Consider the following 23,655-nt stretch of genomic DNA (forward strand, 5'->3'; position numbering starts at 1 on the left):
TGTTAAAAACAACATCTTCAAAGATCCCTGAAGGCCAAGCCTGGCAGATGATTTGAGTGACTTTGAGGTAGAAATGGGAAGACCCAGAGGAGACACATGGAATGTGCTGGGGATTCCATGGATTCCCACTTGCTCCGCTTCCCGCAGCTGAAGTTCTTGTAAGACAAGGCCCATTTAATGGTGAATTATGTTGGCAATGATTTTTTTCCCAGCCTGCAATCGAAAAAGCCAGATCAGCCCATTCTCTCTCCAAATGGATTAAGGAATTGATCAGGAAGGTCTGACTTCGCCGCTCAGATCAGAATCTTTTGAGGCTGCTTAATGGGATCATGCTGTGTCAAAGAGGGAAAAGGGGGTTTTCGCATTGATTCCTGGCAGGTGGGCATCGCTCTGTGCTTTGAAAAATATTTAAAACATACACACAATGGATTTATAGCAAAGTGTTGAGCACAGTGCGATGGGGAACGCTGCCTATTCCTCTGCAGGGCAGGAGGGCTGAGAAGGCTTCACGCGTCCTTTTAATTAGCAAATTGGCAGTATGTGGTTCCAGCCACTACCCATATTTATCCTGCACATCATCCAGGAAGAACCTGAGCAATTGTGTGTAAAAGAACCCGGGTGTTATTCTTCACAAAACGAATCTTGATTTCTGTGCTGTAGCAGAGACCAGTCCGCCAGTCGCAAGTGTGCAGTTCCTTAATTAATTAGTTGTTAGGAATTCTGATGTGAAAGTAAAAACCTGTTTTCTGGCCACGTTAGACAATAAAGAACCTCCTATGTACCTAAGAACCTCCTTCATACAATCTCTGTATGAAGTTTTAGCTCATGTCACAGCATTGGTTTCTACTGGGAGTTAATGTATGGCAGATCCTCTGTAAGTCAGCAGGAAGATGGAAGGTTGGGGCTTAGATGGAGTGGAAGACACTAAATCTTATTGAAAAGGTCAGGATGTGTTTTGTATAGGGAAGGACAAAAGATTAACATCCACCAATTAATTTGTGTAAAAAACCAAAACAAGCTTGAGGCCCCAGAGCTTGTTGAAAGCCATTTCCATTACAGTTATGAAATAGATCTCTCCTCTTGAGAAACAGCCCTACCAATATTAATTGCAAAGATTGAGGGTTTTGCTTGCTTATTTTCAATAAAGAACAGATGAAAGCACAATTTATAAATGGAAAAAAATCACAAAAGAGTCATGGTGAATGTTCATATTGCAGGATGTTGAGCTTTAAAATGTGTTTCTCTTCCCACCAACTCGTCTCGGTTGTTTTTTACAAGGCTGGGCTGACATATTTTAGCTCTCATTGCTGCATTTAAGCTCTTTGGCCGCTTTTCCTTGCCGTGCAGTTCAGCTTTCATTTGTTTTCGGTGGGGAAGGAAAGCAGCAGAGAGCACAGGAACAGGAGATTCTGTGCTCCGTCTGCTTATCTTCTTGGCTCTCCATAACTAACTTACTACTTTTTCTATTTTAATAAGTTTGCTGTGTTTTCCCTTCTATTTTTTAAGCAGGTGTTAAATGCATGAAATTTTATATACTTGTGGTTATTGTTTTTGAAAATTATACTCTGTGCTGTGTAAATAATATATTCTGGATAATGTAAATGCCTTGCGTTTAGTTTGTGCTTCTCGCCTTCCTTATGTTTTCTTCTGACAGGCTTTCCTAGTTTTGATAAGTTTAACATAAAACTGTCACTAATCTAAGGCTGAGAGTGCAAGAATTAAAGTGGAGCAATAGATAGAGGCTGTAGCGTGTGGGTTTGCAAACGTTTCTGAAGACGGTCACGTTGTTCAGTCCAGCGAAGGCCTCAATGGCTGCTAATACATTTTTAATGAAGTTATATATTGAAGTTATATTAGGTCAGCATTAGAAAACTGAAAAATGTCAAAAAAGGTTAAAAGGGACATTCCCACTTTCCTTGATACCGTCACCGTATGTGATATCCCTTGTGGCTCTTTTTCGCCTCCCTCCAGAAAGCGTCGCCTATCTCAAGCTTATCAAACTTGCTCTGTATCTTGAAATGTGAAGTGGTTTGAAATGGGTTTATATGAAGCCGTTGTGACGTGTGTGCGTCACGGGACGGGGGGTGAAGGATCCTGTGGGGAGCGGCTGAGGGACCTGGGGGTTCAGCTGGAGAACAGGAGCTGAAGGGAGACCTTCTGATCTCTGAACTGCCTGAAAGGAGCTTGGAGCCAGGGGGGTCGGGCTCTGCTCCCCAGGAACAAGCGCCAGGAGCAGAGGAAACGGCCTCAAGTTGCGCCAGGGGAGGTTGAGGTTGGATCTGGGAACAATTTCTTCCCCAAAGGGCTGTGGGGCATTGGAACAGGCTGCCCAGGGCAGTGCTGGAGTCACCAGCCCTGGAGGGTTGGACAGACGGACATGAGGTTCTCAGGACATGGGGCAGTGCTGGGGTTGCAGTAACAGTTGGACTCGGTGATCTTGAGGGTCTCTTCCCACCAAAATGATTCTATGATTCTACTTTGCAACTTTTTCTGCACTGTTCCCTCTGGAGATCCCCTAAAATAGTGGGGGAAAAAATCCCATAAAGAAATAGTTAAACTGTTTTGGTTTGTTTTCACAGAGAAAGAGAAGCGTCTGGAACCGTAGGTAGGGTCACACTTTGGGAGCATCCATAGCTTCTGCATTGCCACTCGGACCATTAAGTAGTAGAGTTCCAAGGTGACCATATCTTTAACCTTTATGAGGAAAAATGAGTTAAAATAACAGGTCGTCGAAAGGCGTGGATATGAATATTAGTCACAAGTAAAAAGCGTTAGTGTGTAGGTGAAATCTAGGATGGATATTGGTTTTGCTGCCTAAAGGAGGTTCCCATGATGTCTGGTGTCTTTGATGTCCAGTAGCTTCTTGGTGGGGTGACCGAGGAGAAGACATCGTCCTGCTGCGGGCAGCAAACCGGACGGGTAGCGCCGATTCCTCAGTGGGAAATAAACCCCGAGCAGCAACATCATAGTCTGGTTTATCTCGAATATAGCATTGCTGATAAGGGGGGTTTGATCACAGTATGTACAATGTTTAAAAAAATATATCACCTTTCACATTTTTTTCTATCCAAATGGCTTTTTTTAAACAGTTGTGAACATTTTACTTCAATCGTGAGTGAGTTGCACATGAGTTGGATAAATGAGCCGGTTCTGTGATCGCATCGCCTGCTAGTAAAAACATACTAGAGGGGAATACTTTTCTGGTTACAAAAGCATGCTAAACACATTCACATATGGATAATACGTATGGAAATACTTGTTTTTAAGTCAGTATGGGAATAGACATTTTGTGAACATATGATCTAATTTGAGCGTGAGGGTTTTCACACATGATACCAGTGCTGCTCATTTTTGCCAGCAGAAACCAAGTGTTTCGTTTTATATGCACCATGGTGCTCGCTTTCTCCTGGTCTGCCTTTAATCTAGCGCTGTGTTTATGTAATGCAATAGAAATGTTGCTAACATGATTAGACTTTTATATCTTATTAGCTCAAATACTGCGTACAATAAAATGGAAAACTGTTTAAATGTTATGTTTAAGTGCTTGAGATAAGAGTTCTTGTAAATGAAATGTGATTACATTTCTGTAATAGATCTTCTCTGTCTGTTAGGACTTTGTTTAGCTATGTAATTCTATTGGGATTGCTGTTTCTAAGTTTGATTTTTAGGAATAGCCATGTAAAATACTCGGCATTACACGCAAAGAACAACGAACACAAATCTATTGGAAACTCGGTGTTTCCTGTCCGAGAAAGAGAACCGCTGCTGGATGGTTTGCTTTGTGAGAGCCAATCTGAATTAAACACGACTCCCTAACATCACCTTGAATTTCCATCTGTGTAACCCCAACGTTCTTAAGCGTTTTGCATTTACCTAATGCACCGAGCGCGGCTGCGAAACTGTGACTATCTGGAAACTGTCGGTGGTATGAATAACAATTGTTTGCTGATCTCGCCCTGTATCTCCCCGCATAACCTGCAGTCTGCAAAGGCAGAGCAAGTGGCAGATAGCTTTTGTCATCTCTTATCCGGGCTGTACACTTGTAAGGAAGAGCAGGGATAATCGCCTAAATCTAATTAGGGGTTAAAAGAGGCCATGACTGTGATGTGGCAGTGAGACACCTTACTGTATCAATCCTGTTTGCATTAGAAAAATAAGGTTGTCATATTGATTATTCAAATTAGCTTATATTGGCCATGGCTCAATGGCTCGTTCCGCAGCTGAAGTACTTGAAGGTCCCAGCTTTTCAGAGAAGACCTTTGCTTGTGGCGTATATTGTGTGATGTCTTGTTTGCTAATTTAAGGGGTTTAAAACTCAGACCGAGAGAGTTTATCGTGAGTATTAAGGGTTTAAGTGACCATCAGAAAACAAAGTTCGGCTCCCACGTGTGATATTTGTGATTGCCGAAAGCTGCTCAAGGAAGGCCAATAAATTCGCTTTAGATCTTTTGTGGAAAAATCAGTATTGGAGTGACCAGATCTTGCAGTGTTGTGTTTGTGCACTAATTGATCTTTAGTTCAAAGTCAAATGGAGCTAAAAAGAGTAAAGTAATTGCATTCAGATCAATTCCACATTCAAGAGATGGTGAATTCCCTCGGCTGTGACTTTGGGGTCTATATTTTAATTTTTAAAAACAATATGTCTACCTGGTGCTATTATGGTATTCTCACCTATTTCTCAGCACTTGGCTTTTTGTCATTCAGCAATCGCATCTCCTGCAATGGTGGAGAAGCTCCGGAGTGCTAATTTCAGCCTTCCTCGTTACCAGAGCCGTGAATGACAGCAGTGCCATACATAGAAAACCAAAGCCTTTAAGATGACCCATTTATTATATACATTTTATTTTCCCTGTGCTTTTGTAGTGTCCCAAGAATCACGTTGTGGGCTGCGACGTATGTACAAAGATTGGGCGCTTTTACAGGTATTATTTCTGTTGGTTTGTGCAATTTCTGTCACTGCAGATGTACAAGGAAAAGACTCCGTCTTCAATCTGAGATACCGGGCAGAGTTTTTCTCCAGGGCTGAAATGGTTTTACCCATCTCATATACAGTTTGAACATTCTAGGTGCTGGTTATGCTGGATTTCCTTCTGGGCAAGAAACCACACGTAGCTAATGAAACTGTTTTTCCTACTACTGTGTGTAGGTGCTGGGTTTTCAAATTTCTGTTAAAATGTCTTCAGTTAATTCTTCCAGTTTCTTTAGTGGTTGTTGGTACTGGGGTGACAGTTGCCCATGGAAATTCTGACCTTGGTGGTGGAAAACCACAATGACCAGAGGAAGGAGAGATAGATAGATAGATAGATAGATAGTTTACTTACCTTGTTAGAACAGCATCCTGGCCTGTTTTATACGCCTGAAAATTATTATGCACAAATGTTCCCATAACTCTCCAATATCTCGCTTGAGCAGCAAGTTAAGTAGGCGGCTGATCCTGTCGCGCCATTGTGTGAAGGGCCGCTCGGTCCTGACCATTGTTTCACGAGTGTGTTTGATTGCTTGGACTGGTTCCCGTCCCTGTTTCTGGGGACACTGGTTTCTCGCGCTCCTTTGCAAGACATAGTAATTTTGTATATTCCAATTAAAACTTTCAGCCAAAACTGAAAATCTAGGAAAAGAGCCAAGATACTAGTTTTTTTTTTTTTTTTTTTTAATTAATATCAATATGCAATTTCTGTAGATCAGTCCCCCGGTCTGCACAGCCATTTAGTATTCTGCATTTGTTATATTCTCTTTTCCTAAGCCTGACTTGAATCTCGTTCAGAGCATGGATGCTCCAATGTTCGCTACCGTGGTCTTCCAATAGTAGTTGGCAGAGTATTCATGTTATTCCATTTAATATCATTATGGCTGTCTACAGTGCATTTCTTAAAGAGTGGAATAAGATAAATATGAAGAGTATTACAGTAAATTCTTAGTTCTGGTAGCAGCATAGAGAGGCAACATTTTCTGTTAGTGGAGAGGTTGTTCTAGTGTCTGCGTTCCTTTGAAAGAACAAAACGCTTGATTTACACACAAGGACGACCAACCCCAAACCCGCTGCCTTGCTTTGCTGTAAATATTAACATTGTAATGTAAACCAGCGTCAGGCCGTGATGGTTCAGGAGGTTCTTGGTGAGCGGCCAGGTAGGCGAGTGCCGGAGGGGATGCGTGGTCCCATAAAACCCCCATTGCAGAGCTTGGGCTCTTGTGTGGACACAAAGTCTGTGGAGGTTCCGCATGTCTCCCGTCTTAATGACATTAACGGAGGTGAACTGAAACGGGTACAGCTAAAAATATATGGATTGAGGTGAATTTTATGGACAAATAGGCGACTCGCTCCGGCTTGTTTCCCCAGAGAGCTGTGCTGCTCAGAACTAGCAGGAGGCTTTGTGATGTGGCTGCGAGTCGTTAGGTTTGTAACTCGAGGTGGTTGTTGGATACCTGCTGTGTTTTTCAGGTTAGAAGAAGCGCTCGCTCGGTCATTGATCTGATCATACATATGGCCCGTGAATCCTCTGGTAACCGCGGCTGTTGGAGGATCTCGTGCTGCTTTGGTCACCAGTTGGTTTTGCAGCATGTCTCACTTTACCTCTCATATTTGCAGGTGCAACAGGAACTGCTGGTTTTAATCTTCAAGCTCCAGAGTGTTTAAGATCCAAGTTTCCTCATTTATGGTACTTATATTTTCAGGAAACTTTTGGCTTCATGTTAGAAAAAGAACCTTTGAGGGAAATCTTGGCTGTAGAACGAGACATGTTTTATATTCTCGTCTTTTCTTCTATTTTCACTCCGCTTGGTGGTAAATCAGTAGCGCACAATACTGATTATTTTAATTTCATGCCAAAATACAAAATGCTTAGCAAGATTTCTGGTCTAGACTTTGGCCGCTTCTTGGCACTTTGTTCCCCTTGCAAAGCCAGAACTCCGCTCCCTTTTCACCGGAGACTTTCTCTGCAATGTGCTGGGAATGAGAAATGCCAAATAAAATAGATGATGTTTGTCTTTGGTGGGAGTAAATGGTTAAAAGCATGTTAACGAAAGCAAAGGTTTTGGAGAGTTAAATGAATAAGACCAATGTGATTTGGTAAAAGCACTGGACTTAACTAAAGAACATATGAAGAGTGTGAGGTCTTAATGAGGTTTTGGTGCAGCTTAATCAGCATGAAGGTCACAGATTGACACTCAATGTTTTATTTAGGATGTAAGATTTTCTACAAAAACCACAAGTTATGATTTACTGGAACTCAGAGACCTTTTCTTGTTCACTTAACTCGCCATAATGTTTTGGATGTCAAGTTCCAGACAGTATCGTTGTCTTCAACACATCTGGTGCTTCTCGAGTGTTTGAGAAGTAGATGTGGGATAAGCACAACACCAAAAGCAATTTTAGCAGCGATTGACGTTCTCAAATAACACCAGACTGGGGAATTAGATAGTCAGAGGCATTCCCAATGCTGGAGAAAGGAATAACAAATGAGGAAGGTGCGGACCCATTAGTGTTCATTGTCTAGTGGTGCTGGTGAATTAGCAGAGTGTTAATTGCCCTTGGAATCAAGAGAACTCGTCAGCCCGTTGAAGGCGAGGAGCCCGTTCTCTGCGGTCGGTGCGGCTGGATCAGCTACAATCCCGCTGTGACTGGGTCTGCGCTAGACAGATGTTTTTGACAACTTTGAAGGTCTTTATTGCTGGATATTAAGATATTATCATCAAGATACACTCCATTGAAAAGTGCTTCTTCGGGCTCCGGCGCTGTGTTAGCAGGGGGGTAACCAGCGGGGTTTTGGGCTGAATGCTGTGAAAACGAAGGTGCTGAAGTAGGAATTGCTGTAAATGGGACCCATTTAGTGATCTCTGGTCTTCTCTTCTTCCAAATCATGTTCTTCATGAGCTTCAATTACCTCTTAGTTTGTTTGTTTTCCTTGCCGTTAATTTTAAGGCACTTCCAGGTTATTTTTGTCACCGTTAGGCTGGGGTTTGTTCAGATACGTTTGAGATTTGCAATCAATTTTTGTCTATTTTGATGAAGTATTATTCCTTGCCCTTCATTTCCTATCAAGCCTGAACAACTTATGCTGTGCCTTTTAAAATGTTATAAATTTCTCTTGCCACACAACCCAACATGGAAACTTTTAGTAGAAGATACAATATTCTTCCTTCCCGAAACTCAGACTTCAGAGAAATCTTTTCCATATTGAACATGTTTTCAAAATTAAACTGGAATATAACAAAATAACCTTTTAGAAGAAATTTGGAGTCTTCTGCTTAAATAAGAGAATCTTAGTGACGCTCTCCATAACTCATCATCTCAAGATATTGAAAAACGGGTCCGAAACTCTGGAGTCACATAGGATAAGATGCATTTGGAGAGTCTTCTGAGCTTCTCCCACCCCTCAGCAAACGCTCCAACCGCTTGGAATGACTCCTATAGAAACAGAGAGACTGCCAAAGGTTTTCTTTAGGACTTCAGTAGGTTGTGATAGGAACAAAACTGTTTAATTGCGAAATACAACCTGAAACTCAAGACAAGAAACACGCCAAGCCGCGTTAGCGAGGTCCTTGAGGAGAAACGAAATATTCTGAGGTCAAGTACATCTGTTTTTTTCAGAAGATGGAAAGTTGTTTACCTTGCGTAGGAATGCAAACCTGTGCTTGTCTGGCATTTAAACAAAATGGAAACATTGAGAGTGTATTCTGATTGTGCTCCTGCGTTTCTTAGGGACATGAATTCAGGCCAGATGAAAGAACGTAGAGGAACGAAACCGCAGGGGCGCAAAGAGGAGCAGTGGAAAAGCATGGACAAGTTGGATTTCTGTCCCTCCCAACAGTGATGCCTAAAAAGCAGGAGGTTTCAGGGGGTGGAATATCAGGAAAGTGGCGCTTTGTGTGTCTCGGCACACACTTTCAGGAGCATCTGCAATGGGAAACTACCTTTTCTCACTCTTTTTGCCTTAAAACACGCGTGTCCTCGGACTGGCGAGCCATCCTGCTCTTTCATCTGAGCTGCGGGAATTCATGGCTGTGGATGCTGTAAACAAATAGCCGCCTTTCCCCAAGATCTGCTTGTCCTCGCTTTTTACTCCAAATGTCTGCGCTTGGAAAGAGCCGCATCCCAAACTTCTATGTTGTTCCAGACTGTATTAGTCGCACCTAAAGCCCCGACCTGCCATTTGAAATAGCAAGTCCACTTGCTATTAATTCCCGGTCGAAGTGCAACATCTTGTGTTCTTTCAAGGTCCTTCCAAAGCGTGTGAGCTTGCAACTCATTTTGATTTGATATTCTTACTTTTTGGGAAGCGGGAGCAGCAAAAATGACTGTGTTCTAATGCTACGTGAATGCAGGCTTATAGTTTTGGGGTTTGTTAGGGTAGTTTTTTAATTATAAGACCATCTCTCTGTTTCGAAGCTCTGAAGGAACTTGTGAAGCGCACAGAACCAAACCAAACTTGTGTTCAGATCCCTCATCCAAGAAACTCTCACTGTAAAGGAGCGTTTGCACCAGGGGTGTATGGAAAAAGTTAGGTATTTTTATTTAAAGAAGATAGATATCTATATATATCTATATCTATATATATACGCACACACACACATATCTATATAAATATATATATATATATAAGGGTATTGAGAGTGTTCTTGCTGGTATTGGTTATGGGTAACAGACCTGACCCTGGATATGCTTAACTCAGTTGAGACATTAACTATAGGTATTAACTGTGTTCTGTGAACTGACATCTATGGGGGTTTAAAGGAAGAAGAGATGTAGTGATTTGTTTCTAAAGTAAATCTAGAACGTGTAAGCGGTCACTGTAGAGTATTGGATACCGGAGCGCGTGTCTGTACAATACAACCTTCACGTGCAGGTGCTGCCTTAGAATGTGAATTTTGAGCAATGATTGAAAGCGTGAAGTTTGGGTTTTCCGCTGAGATTAGCAGAAAGCTGCGTGCCAGCAAATAGGTTTTAGATACTTAAGAACTTAATGAACTAATATCAGATTTTTATAATTTTGGGAAGAATACATATCATAGAATCTTATAAAAATTGCAAATAATTAATGCAGTACAGATCAAGTTGTTTCATAGGTAGAGTGCCTTGAATTGGTAGCTTGATTTGTATTGCACATTTAATGAGGAGCTGCTTATTGTTTCCCTAAGCACAATTTCATGATAATTTACTAGTTTTTTCGTGCGGTTTATAATGAGTTTAGATGAAGACGGATCCATTGAAATACAGCGTTATTTCGGTGTGTTCTTGACGTATTTACCAACCATCGTTACAGAAGTTGTTTAATGTGCAGGGATAGTTTGTAAAAGAGAACCAGACTTGATGTTCCTTGTGTGCCTTTTTGTATCAACAGACTGAGGGCCCGAAGGAGCCCAGGAAATGAATGGACACCAGTGTATCCAAACATCTCCTTTTGCCGCAAAGCGAGTGCCGCCAGATAAATGCCCAGAAAGGGATTTTTTTTTTCTTAAGCCCCATGGATTTTGATTTTTTTTTTTCTTTTTGCAACTTTTTGTGTGAGTTGGAAATGAAAACCATTCATCTCGTGCCCCAAAGAGCGGCCGGAGTGAATGGAATAACAGTGTAATGTAGCATTGAAGGCAGGATTGAAAGTGATTATCTTGTTAACTCTTGACAGTTACCGCCAGCTTGAAATAGAACTGGCAGGCTTGATTTGCAAATGAATTAGAGCTTTTTCATTTGCTGCCAGGATCATCTTTTTATATTCCGATATGACAGATGCTATGTTCCCCGCTTTTGTTTCTCTGCAGTTTTAGACTTGCAAATAAAAGACAAAAGATTATGATAGTAATTTTATTTGCATCTTTTCTCTAGGAGTTTATTCTTTGTCTCGAAGTTTTTAATCTTATATTTTTCAAAAATTTGTTTGAGAATAGTATTGTTCCTGCAGAATGAAATTTCATGAGGTTAAGTACAGTAGTAATTGGGTGAACGAGGAGGATTTAGCAGCTTTCGGAAAATGGAAAATTGATTGTACTCAAATTGTTTTAGCGCTCAGAACATTGAGATTTTCTCACTGCTTTATACTTAAATTGAATAGTTGAGTGCAGGCGAGGAAAACCGACCCATTGCAATATTCACCCTAACAGCATCCTGATGGAAATACACGCGTAATTAGTCTCAGGCTTAATACCGCTAAGCTGTGTTTATATTCCGCAGTCATCCAAACACAGATGGTGAGGTGGCAGGTATGATAATTATCGTGCGCTCTTCCTGTGTTCCTCATTAACCTGCAACACTCTCTACTAGTCCGGAGAGTTTTTGCTCTGGTTGTGCTCACCACCATTAGAACTTGCTCTGCTTTCTTTAATATTTAGTGCAGCGTTCTGTGCATTTACACTGCTCGGCTTTTTGCTGCTTTCGTCGTCTATTTTGCACTTTGAGGCTAATTAGCAACACTTCCTGCTACCACTAATGTCCATTATGGAGATGTTTTCATACACTTTCACCTACAGGATGTGTTTTAATTGAATATCTACTAAATAATATTACAGAAAAGGTAAACCAGGCCAAAGTTGTCTAATTTATTGAAGACCACCAAGTAATCTGGTGAACAGAGACAGTGTCATTGCAAAGCCTGACGCTTAATTGCTTCTGTTTGCCGGGAATGCAACGTTGATTAACAAGGTTTTACTCTTTGCAAAGAGAACCCCGTGCACTGAACAGGAGGAAAATCACAAACATCCAAGCAAAATAAACCCAACACCACCCAAGAAAATAATAATAATAATAATGATAGTAAAAAAAGCCCAACCAAACCCACCCCATGTATAAAAACTCCCAGGACTTGCAGGTTATGAGGTCCTTGGAATTGCCAGCGTGAAGAAATCCGCTTAGATAATTTATAGGATTTCCACATCTGACCTGGAATCTTGGTGGAATAGAATGGGGAGCTTTGGGGGTGGTTATTTTGGCTCTCATCTCAGCAATACTAATGGAGAAAAAGGACTTTTTGTAGGGTCTATTTGAAGATATTGATTCTATCAACACTATTTTATTTTTGCCTGGCACTCTATTTAGTTTCAGTATTTATTTCAATTGCATAAAATCCTGAATTTGACTCTCTGAGCCAGGCTTATGTATGGTTTTTTTTTTACCTCTTGAATATTTAATAAGGTCTCTTGGGTACTGATTTTTCTTCCCTCTAGGATAACATATTATGGAAATTGTTTCACCTTGTGTCCTGGTTCAACTCCCTGGTTTTAGCATGATTCAATTTAACTTCCATTATATTCTACTGATTCTTCAGCAGGTCCAAGTTATTCCGTGTGTGTTTGTGTGTGGGGGTGACTTCTGCTTTTCTTTCTGCTTTTGATAAGTGACCTTCATATCATCTTCTTGAATCTTTATTCCATTTAAATTAGTAATTGGCCAAACTTAGCATTTTTATCCCAACTGAAATAAATTCTGTGGTTGAGAGGTGCGAGGGAGCCACTGAACACAGCACCAGCCCTTGGGGTCTTTACGCTTTGGGATGAGTTCTGGACCATTTGAATCTGATACTAAACAAGAGCAAAACAGCGATTCCACACTTTTTGAAAAATATGAATATCATGGTTGTGTTTTCTAGCAGAGTGCAGGATTCCCAGCCATTCGCTCTTTTGGATTGGAGTTTGTTCTGCACAAAAAGATTAGAAAGAGCAGCATAACATTACTAGTTCAGCTCTATCTCGACTTGTTGAGCTCTTAGCAACAGAAGAGCCGGATGCTCAGCACTGCCAGAACAGCCGGGTCCCTGCCCCATGTTTCCCTCACCCTCCCCACCGCTGCCGTGGCACCGTTAAACCATCTTCACTGGTTTCTTTTGTGGTCGTTTTATCGGTTGGATCTTCCAATAGTGGAAGAAAACGGAGGTTTTAGTTAGAAGGAGCCTCAACTCTTAAACCATTATGGCTGTCGAGGGGTTGTCTTTGAGATTCATGTAGTGCTGAGAGTCCGTGTAACTTATGGAAGTAGTAGATTGTGATGTTCGCTATTGGTAATACTGTTTGCATATATGATTTGGTTGCATTCAAAAAACTCAATGTTTTTTTTGTTTGTCTTTGTCTAAGGGGGGCAGCAGGAAATAGCTTTATTATGGGTTTCTCCTCTTGCCTTTTTTGTGCTGCCTTTGATGGAACTTCCACTTATGGCTATAAAAATATAGCCCTGCTTTGCAGGTTTTTCCTTGTAACCCAGATGAGGTTAAGCAGTCGTGCTGAGGAGTAACACGGTTTTGTTGTTTCTGCACATGATGTAGTCTTTGCCGGCGGCTCTGCCAGACCGCTGGTGTGGTGTTGGACCAGCTCGTCAACGAAAATCGGTGATTACAAATTTACCTGTTCGACCAGCAGAACCAGCACTGTCCTCTTAAAGATGGTATCCAAGGAGAGGGCAGGCACAGGGCTCTTTATACAATCATCATTATGACTTTCAAAGCCTGCTGAAAATCAGTGTCCATGGTCTGAAGTCAGATTTGAAAACACCAGCCCCTAATTTAACAGGAAACACAACGGTACGAAGCCTGTGAACTGTAGTGGGACGTGATGGGGGTCTCAGTTTCTAACAGCTGCATCCAGGATTCCATGACTTTGAAGCTGAAATTCGAGCTTGCTCAGGGGCGAACTTCAAATATGTGGGATCTTCTGAACAGTCACCGTGCAAATGGAACAATCGTGTGTATTTATTCAAGTTGTTGCCAATAGGAAGAAAATACTTTGGTCTATGCGAGGCCTTTGTTTTTCTGGACTTGCCATTAGATGACAGCAAGCAGTAGAAGCATGTTGATGTGCGGATAAAGGACAGGAAAACATGGGGTTATCAAGAACATATCGTAGAATCACAGAAGCGACTGAGTTGGAAAAGACCTCAGAGATCATCAAGTCCAACCCTTCACTGTAAGTTTCTTCATCCTGTAGGAATACTGGGACAAAAAAGTGATTAATTTAAAATGATACACGACAGATCATTGAAAGTATTATGTGATATGCTTGTTGAATGATCCAGCACTAACACATTGGCATTCGTGAAGAGAGGAGTCTAAAGTTCTTTATTGGAGGTTCCTAGTGCTGGAGTTAGGTTGTGGTCAGACTCAATGAATTTGAGGGTCTGTTCTAACCCAAATGATTCTATGATTCCATGAAAGTGTGGTGCGGCCCGACCAGAAATGCTGCGTGCCACCTTGTTCTTAGAGTCATAGGCTCATTTTGGTTGGAAAAGATCTTTAAGATCATCGAGTCCAACCAATAACCCATCACTGTCACTGAACCATGTCCCCTGTCATCTGCGTGTCTGTTCAGCCCTCCAGGGACGCTGTTTCTTTGCAGCTTGTAGTTAACGTCGTAGAACCGGACGGGATTCTGCCGAAGGCCTTGCTAATGAGAGGATTTATTTATTAATTTGGCTCCTGAGGAGAAAAATCAGGCCTGGGGAGTGTTTAGTGTGGAGTTCAGGCCACCAAGGTGGGCAGGGGCTGGGGGGACATGAGGGCAGGTCGGCCTGGAGAAGAGGCCTGGGCCTGGGCCTGGGCCTGAGGAGAACTGGGCTCTGGAGTGCGGCGTGTGGGGCAAGGTGCAGCAGATTAAACACAGGTTTTTCTAAAACAGAGAGAGATTTGGGCTAGATAGAAGGGAAGATTCTCCCGGTGAGGACATTTAATCAGAAAAACAGGTTGCTGAGGGAAATTTGCCTTTCTAGAGGAGGCTGTTTTGATAAAGCTCTGGGGTGGGCTCACAGAGTTTTCAGCCCTTCAACCCCAGTTATCCCGTAATATCCATCGATATACATAATATACATAGTCCACTGACTTATTCTGTGGACTCTGACTGAAAAACTTTAGCAAAGAAAGTGATTAAGTAGAAATTTAAGTCTCGAGAATGAGTTGATAATGTCTTGAGAGGAACTGAAACACGTGAACTGTTTGTTCCATTTGGCATACATTTTTTTTAATTGCAGGATAACTTCCAGGTTGCTGCTGCTGATCTGATTGAACTCGGCTCTCAGGATTGTGTTTTATTTTAAAGACTATAACATAGAGCTGCTAACCAGCTCTGTTGCCTGTTTTAGGGATCAGGACTAATATATCTGAGATGTCTTTGATTTTCAGTAGTCTCACAGTGATGAAATCAGTCGCTGGATTGTAGAGTGATGCTGAGACTGCGGCTTCTCGAGGGTGCTCGGTTCCAGAGCGCTGTGTCTACGTGTACCCAGTAGTTTATTTAACTCCATTGTGCAAAAACAAATATACCAGTTCTATAATTCCTGTGTGAAACTGCCATAAATGTATGTAAAAGTAAATTACTAGTGAGATTTCATCTTATTTTATAGTCGCTAAAGTTCAGATATTTTGATAATACTGCATATTTTTCAGCTCCCTTAAACATTAGTTTTACATGGGAACCTACTTTTATGGACGTGAGTATATATCTGGGTTAAAATCAGGATTTTCAGCAAGTGCTAGTGAATATTTTAATTTTAGTTCCATTTACTGGCAAAGGGCCAATAATTAACACTATGTCAGTTAGTTACCTACACTGGTTTTAAGTAATCCAGAAGCTGGCTACACTTGCTTAATTGAATTCCTGGCTTGTTGTTACAGGTCCATCATGACCATGATTCAAATTTAGCTGTTTTTTCCCCTGGCATCACCAAAAGCGAACATTTGGATCAGCCTCAGTTGTATGCTTACTGGTTTTAATGTATAATTTTAAAATACATGTACATCAAGTAGTATTTTACAGCACAATTTCTTGATTCGGTTGAGGAAAGACACACACAAAAACCCAAACACACAAACCAACCCAACCCCAAACTTGCCTAGTGAACCAAAATCATAAATGTGATGCGTTGGAGACTGTTTGAAAGGCAAATATCTGTCTTGTTGGGAGCTGCGTGGTGTAAAAGCTGCGCCAAACATTATCTAATAATGGTGTTAAAACAGTAGAAGTTTCCTATGGCGTTCCCTTATAGGAGTGTTACAATAGTGCATGTGCATAAAGCTGTTCTCACCTGTTATTTGTAGTGTTTTATGGTATTAGCGATGAAGATATTCTGCAGGCATCTAAGTGTTTGTGTTAGACTGAGCTGTAGCAACAATCTGATTTTACATAACCCAATATTTGAGATATTATGTATTAACGGGAGTCTTATTTGTATAATTAGTGTTTAACTAGAAAGATAACATTTCACCGCGGCTTCACTAGTCGCGTCGCTGATTGATGCCCCGGCCTGAGAGGGGTTTCCATGGGAGGTGATGGGGCCACCAGGTTTAGTTAGGACAAGCTCAGCCTGGTCCTGGTTAGCTGGATAATGTTTGCCTTATGGATGTTCAACCGCTGCATTTCCTGCGTTAGAGCCTCGCGTTACACCGATATTACTGTCTGCGCTGCCTCAACTACAAATTGGATGAACAACCAGTGACACTTTTTCAATATTATTACATTAAACCAAGTGGATTTTGATTGATAACCTAATATTCGACTAATGCAAAACATCAATCATGGCAAGTATATTAATTATTTAATATTGCAGTCTAATTCAGAAATCGATGTGCTGCATGAGGGGAAGGGAAACTCGCTGTTCCCAGAAGACTTCAGGCAGGGAATGATTAAAAAAAACCCCAACCCCGCTGTACTCTTGTGTGTTAGTTCGATACAAATCTTTATTCATTTGCCAATAATCTCCTTGCATTTTCCACTTCAGGACCTTTTTTATCAGTTTTGAGACCTATAATTGAATTAAGGCTGCTTTCAGCGCAGGGCAACAGGAGTTGTGCAAATATTGATGGAGCGGGGCTGGGGACGGCGAGGAGCCAGACCAGTAACAGGGCTTGTGCTGGGAGCTCCCCGCGCCTCCAGTTCTTTAAGGCCATTTAGCACCTCAAAAATAGATATGGGAGACGATCTCTGTTTAAACATCCTATGGACTCGATAATCAGTTCTTCTTTCCAAAGACAACATGACGGCGTAAGGAGGGTGCCTCTTTTTCTCTCGCTTCATGGTATATTCAAATAGAACAAAAGCGTGTAGCAGGCTTTTCTTTTTGAAAGCTTTCTGAAATGATAAAGAAAAGCTTTCTGCAAAAAGTCTGAATGCAGTACAGCAAGGTGGTAAAATGTGTAAATACTTCGTATTTGGTAAAATGTCATGTTTCATTTCACATTGTGCCTTACACAGCCTGTACCAAGTGTTAAGAGAACAGAAGCCTCAGTCTTGCACCGTTTGCTGCCTTTGGGGACGTAGCTGGGGCCTCGCTCCTGTGCTTTATAGAGTTGAGTAATTTGTTGGAAAATTAAGATTTCTCAATATAAATACATACTACCCTCTATAGTTCAACCATCCTCATGGGATGGTTTCTGTAGTTTGTTGTGGTTCTGTCTCCTTTTCCCAAAAAGCTGTGGTGACATTTGGGGACAGGTAGAACCTGGAGCCCCTGGAAGCAGAAACCAGCCCCTCATTAGAGCCCTGGCACTTGGGGGTGTTTAATTGGTCTCGCTTCGGCTTTCTTTCAGGTTGTGCTTTTAACATAGCAGGATGTGTTAAGGGTTGATTTCTCACTCTGAATTCCCCTTGCTTGACAGTATTTGTAGTTGGATGGTTTGGTCTGTTTTCTGTAGGTGTCTTTATGTGCCGTTACTTATTTTTGGATCTGTACATCTGGATTTTTTTCAGCCGTCGGGACTCAAATGCAAAGTTCCGGTGTGGCCACGGTCACCTCGCTGGTATTTGATTCATACGTTCTGTCCCCTCTGCAAACGGTCACATCATTTTATTATTGAAATAGTGGCAAAGCAGAACGTGAGCCACTGAATGTGGATTTGGTAAATAGTAAATGCGCTGTCTTGTTTCATTAATTCCAATATGAGTAAGGGGATAACTATATGAAAAACGTTGGGTTTTGAGTGTCCTGTTGCATTGCTACAGCTTAGAGCCATTTCAGGGCAGGTAAAATTTGAGGTTTTCAAGAATTCTGTCCTCATGCGTTAAGACAATCAATAGTTTTTAGGTATTGTGATGATTAAGATATTAAAAGTAAAAAATGTACCCAGGAAACGGCATGGCTTTGCCATTTCCGAGTTAAACAGAAATCGCTGTAGACAAGGGTTTAGCAGCTCTTTACAACTTTTGTTCTTGTGTTGCAGGGACTGTGGCAACATCAAAGCTGGATTAGAACATCTGGTAAGTTTTAATTTTCTCTTGAACATTTGCATCATCTTTGATATCTGCATTCCAAATGAACACTTTGCAATGAGCTTTGAATACCTTGAATTGAGAAAGTCAACCATTTCCCAGAGGGTCAGCTTACTCTTATTATGTGAAGGCACTCACATTTTCATTTATCTTACCATTTCAAGGGAATTTTAATTTTTTTAAATTACTTTTTTTGATGTAGAGATGAAATAAACCGGACTACAATCCCTGGCTTGATGATCGCCTTAATGATAAACAAAAATTGTTTGGTGTTGGATTTTTGGCATAGCGTGATCTGAAAACAACAAACTTGTGATACAAAAAGAGACCCCCACAATCAAATATCGCATGCATAAATATGGTATGGTTTAGTCATTCGAAGCCTTTGAAAGAAGTGCACAGCTTTGTTTTTTCCTCTTGTCTTTGCTTTATGAATAATGTATTGACTTAAATTCCGCTCAGTGCTGCAGTGTAAAATAATAATTGAGATGCAAAATGTTTTGGGTTTAAGTAAACGCGTTCAAACCGCAAGTGATGGCAAGACATACGCGGCAGTAAAAACTAATCAGTCCATCAAAACTGGAAATAAGACAATATTGTCACAAGTCTGAAGCTCATTGAGCTGAGGATGTTCGTATCAGCAGTCATCACAACGTGAAGCAGTCCGTCCAAACAGATTATTAAATCCCATTAAATCAGAGTATTCACTGTTAATGGCACGTGCATCTCAGTGCGTCGTGAGAAGTTAAAACTCCTGTCTAATTTTTTCATATAATACCCAAATAATATATAAACTCCTGCTTAATTTTTTCATATAATACCCAAATAATATATAAACTCCTGTCTAATTTTTTCTCATAATACCCAAATAATATATACGGTTCTATGCTGCTACTAAAATAAAATCTTACCACAATGTATTGCACGAGCATTGGAAAAGAATTGCTTTTCTGTTGTTGCTTCCCATTTTGGGAATCACTTGGGAAATATGATTTGTAGGCGCTTGGGTACCAATATCTTCCTGGAGCTGAAAAGGATGGATATTCCAGCCGAGTTGTCAACGCTTTTCCCTTTATAATGGTGGCATATTAAATGTTCCATTGCAACTAGTATTTTGAATCTGTAAATGGAATAAATAGCCGAGTGTTATGAACAGTTCTCAGAGCACTTTGAAAATTCATCTTGTTTGCTACTTCCACGGGTACCTTGCGTGCCAGTGGAATCTCTTAAATAAATGTTTGAAGCGTTTCATTCCTCCGCGCTGTCAGGTCGGTGCGATCCGATGGGGGCAGAGGATTTTTCTAATGCATTATAAAGATGCCGTAGTCTTGACAGATGACCATGACTGCTGTTTTTTCCCTCTAAATTGGGAGCGCTGCCATAGCTGGAGCTGCAGGTCTGATTTATTAGAGCGTCACCCAAAGCTGCCGGTGTAGAGGGAAGCGGCGCTGGGAATGGGGGGAACCGGGACGGGGTGCGCTGGGATTGGGGAGAAACGCCTTCATGATGCCTTAAATCTACACGGCAACTCACTCTATATCTAATTTATATTTTTCTTGGTTAAATACATCAGCTGCTTGGTGTTTCTCTAAAACATCCGTCAAAAAGCTCCAGGTCTGAGAGTTCTTTTCCTTTTCCCTGTGACGGCAGAAAGTGTGTCCTGGGAATTGGGTGCTTGAGGAAATTTGCTGTTTCCCATTGCACCCCAAGGGGGAATATAGGTGCTGGAAGCTGCTTTATGTAAGACAGGGTCACAAAGACCTTTTGGACTCCAGTAAGTTATAGGAATATTGCTCTAGTTCTACTTTAAATTGTTCCGTCTCCAAATACTTGTCAGGAACTTTTTCCCCTTTATGAAAAAAAGAAGAGTCTTTATATAGATTTGCTAATCTGTTCTTTAATTCCTTCTCTAAAGAAAGGGTGCTTTACGATTTGTGATATAATCTTTATGGGTTCTGTATGTTCCCATTAGGTTGATCTGTGTCTGTGTCACATTCACTTGATCTCAGCCTATTTTCCTGCTAAACCTCGCCTAAGGAGCTTCTGCCACGCCAGGGTCCGGCATCTTGCCACACGCAGGAGTGCAAATAAAGTCGTGTAACCACTGCTGGTCAAAACATTTGGTGGATATTTTACCTATTTTTATTTGGCCATACTTGCAGTTTAAAACTGGATGTTTTTGTAAGCACAGACATTTTGCCAGCAGGTCCCCGTGGGCCAGAGCCGCCCCCCCGCTGACCCCGGTCGCTGCAGCTGCTCGGGGGCTTCTATTTTGGTTTTAGCTAGTTAAGAAAATGAAATGGAAGATTCGAAGCATAGGAGAATTAGTCTTCCAAAAATTCTGGTAGTTATTTACTGAGCTAATTCCTTTTCCAAGTAGCAGCCTTGGAGTAGATCATGATACACCCACAACTCCAAAGAGGTGCAGGTACTTCTAATAGCTCTACTACAAGAGACTGGTGGAGCCGTCCAGGTGGTTTGTTCCTCCCTGAGACCTTATTTGTGTCTTTGTAGAAGCTTTCAAAGCAATAACCTGCTTGTCCTCGCGGTCCAGCGGCGCGGTCTGTCCGTTCCAGATGCCGGAGAGCACCCTGGCATTAATGGCTTGTTTAGTCCATCAGCGGTTCGTAAGAATATGGGTATTGTCTGTGAGGAACACGGGCGCTCCCGGCTTGGCTGTTAATCAATTAATCAATTAATAACCCCCAGCAGGTACTGGCTGTGCCAAGGAACCTGCTGTGGTTGGCTATTTATGCTGTTGGTTGCAGCGTGTGGCAAGGTCACTGATTCAGAACTAATGGTGGTTAATTCCATCTGGCAACTCCTTGGGGTTTTTTTTTGGTAAAAAATATGCATGAATTATCAGCCGACCAAAAAAACCACCCACCCCTCTAAAGAAAAAAGAATTGCAAAGCCCCTCCTTTATCCAGAAAGTGTAAATACTGGTTTATTGGGGATCTCTGGGATGTTTTCTTGGGTCTGGATTTCAGTTCTCACTGGCTCCATGGCAGGCTCCCGCCGATCCCGGCCCCGTGGTCCTGGTGTGGCCACTGGACAGCCAGGGCTCCCGGAACTGTTGGCTTTCTAATGAGCTCTAGAACCAAGCAGCCAATTATTGGTGTTCACAAACAATTAATTAACACTCTTAATAGGAGTAATTATGTTTATCTTGGCATCCTGGCAAAATTCCACGCTGGGCAATTATATTCTGCGAGCTTGAATTCTCTCTTATTGAAGCAGTGTTGGCCTGACCGGATGCTTGATTGTTTTTTTAATTTTTATTTTTTTTCCTATTGAAATTGTATTTAATTAAAAAAAAATATCACAGTGTGGTTTGGTTTTGGTGTTTTTAAGGCATTTCTTTCTCACATGTCCTTTCACAAAATGCCAACCATCCAAACCTGCCAATCATTCCTTTGGGAACCCACCATAGTGTTCTTGGGGAGCTGTAATTTCCATGGCCACTCTGAGCTCTTGACAAGGGTGCCCGGCTTGGGTAATGGCTTGTCTGAGCTTTAGAACTTTATAACTGTATTTTTTTCCCATGTAGACACTGGTATTACTATAGCCCTGTGGTTACTATAGCCCTGTGGTTACTATAGCCCTGTGGTTACTATAGCCCTGTGGTGGGGCAAGAATCTTTAGCCTGGAGCCATCTGCTTGGGGAAACAGTGGGGCAGAAAGTCTTCTAGAGATGGGAAATGACAACAAAATAAAAACGTACAATTAAAAACCTTTTCCTGTCGTCGGGCAGGTGATGAGATTAGTGGAAGGGACATGGTGCTGCAAGGTGCTGGTGGCACCCGAACCCTCATGGGGTGAGTTGTGGCTTGTGGTGTCAGGAGGAATAACATCATTTCTTTCCCAGTTCCACTCACATCCCATTTATTGCACGTGCATGGAGTTAAGGCATCTGACACACAAGATGGTTTGCTGGTATGAACTATTTCAATGGTCGTTGTTTTGCTGTTCGTTCAGTTAAGCATTAAACTTAACTTAAATCCTCCTGACGCTTTCCTTTCTAAAAGCTGAGAACCTTTTGCAAGTTTGTATAGAAAAAAAATGAGGATTTTGTAGAAATAAGCAGGTTGGGACCCTCTTATAAAATAGTTTAAAACACTGGTTACGCAGCCAAACTATTTGTAACTGATCAACTGTTTAACTCTCACTATTTAGAATGCAAGTATTTGTATTTCTGTGGACATACACTGGATTTGGCTGGTAGTTGTTGGGTTTAATTTTCGCATTCAGCTCTAAATGTTGAGCAGCAGGAGGTTACAACTACCAACGTGACACTCTCTGAGGAGGCAAATACAGAGCTACAAACAAACATAAATGCCCTGAAGGTACCAGCAACGTGTTCCTGGAGAATAAACATTAGAGGAGAAGGAACTAAAATTTTGTATACATTAAAAAGAAATATTTAAGTATCTTAAATGCTGATTTTATCTGGCCTATGGAATACAGATGATAGTTTTCATCATGTTCCATCTGCCATACTGAGAAATGGAGTCGTTGGAGTTCATAAAACGGTTTATGTGCATCACCCGACCCCAATAACTGTTCCTCCTGATTAAAGATGCACCAGCCAGAGCAGAGAAGGTGTTTAGGAAGCTTTACATATGGATGCTCACACTTTTAAAGTATTCAGTACATATGATTGATAAAACTTATTTTAAAAGGATATTTTGTGTTTACCCTTTTTCAGAGCAGATGGTGATAAATAATTCTGTTTACTATAATTTGGTGGTAGTATTATAGCAACCCGAACAAAAAAACTCTCTGATTTTTATTACTTATTAATTAATAAGGCTATTTTCACTTTAAGATTCATACCTGTCACTGTCCCAGTATCCTTCTCGGTGAAAATCCCCCAAATGAGTTTTGCTGTCAGGTCAGAGTTGTGCTGAGCACTGAGGTTTCCATTGCAGGATGTTGTCCCAGGCTGAGACTAAGGCGGCGAAGGCAGAGAGTGGAGATCTTGTCCACCCATGGCCAGAGTGACGTTTAGCATAGAATCACAGATGGTTTGTGTTGAAGGGACGTTCCCAGCTCCCCCAGTGCCCCCCCTGCCATGAGCAGGGACATCTTCACCAGCTCAGGTTGCTCAGAGCCCCGTCCAGCCTGGCCTGGGATGTCTCCAGGGATGGTTCATCCACCACCTCTCTGGCCAACCCGGGCCGGGCTCTCACCACCCTCAGGGCCAACAATTCCTTCCTCATGTCTGTGGCCAAAGTGACATTTACGGTCCACGAATGGCCAAAGTGACATTTAGGTACAGTGACATACTCGAGGGACTTCACTTTGGTGGCCCAGAGAACCGCTGGCCGTGCCCATAACTCTCCCCTCTGCAAACTGGAGGTGGCAGCAGCTGGGAAGGTGTTTTTGAGGAGCGGTGCCAGGTCTGGCCGTGTCCCCGCAGAGGGACCCCTGGTGGCTTGGGTGGCTGATGGAGATGCTGCTCGGTGCTGCCACGTGGGTGTC

At 41.8% G+C, this 23,655-nt stretch overlaps 1 protein-coding gene across 1 annotated transcript in view; it reads left to right on the forward strand.

The window, feature by feature from the left end:
* RSRC1 (arginine and serine rich coiled-coil 1) overlaps nt 1-23,655 on the forward strand; it is a 133,572-nt gene that overhangs the window by 43,102 nt on the left and 66,815 nt on the right. The window contains exon 6 of the mRNA XM_065073225.1: nt 18,123-18,159. Coding sequence (XP_064929297.1) covers nt 18,123-18,159 — 37 coding nt within the window. The remainder of the gene's footprint in view (nt 1-18,122; nt 18,160-23,655) is intronic.

The sequence above is a fragment of the Columba livia genome, chromosome 9 (assembly GCF_036013475.1).
Source record: "Columba livia isolate bColLiv1 breed racing homer chromosome 9, bColLiv1.pat.W.v2, whole genome shotgun sequence".
NCBI lineage: Eukaryota > Metazoa > Chordata > Aves > Columbiformes > Columbidae > Columba > Columba livia.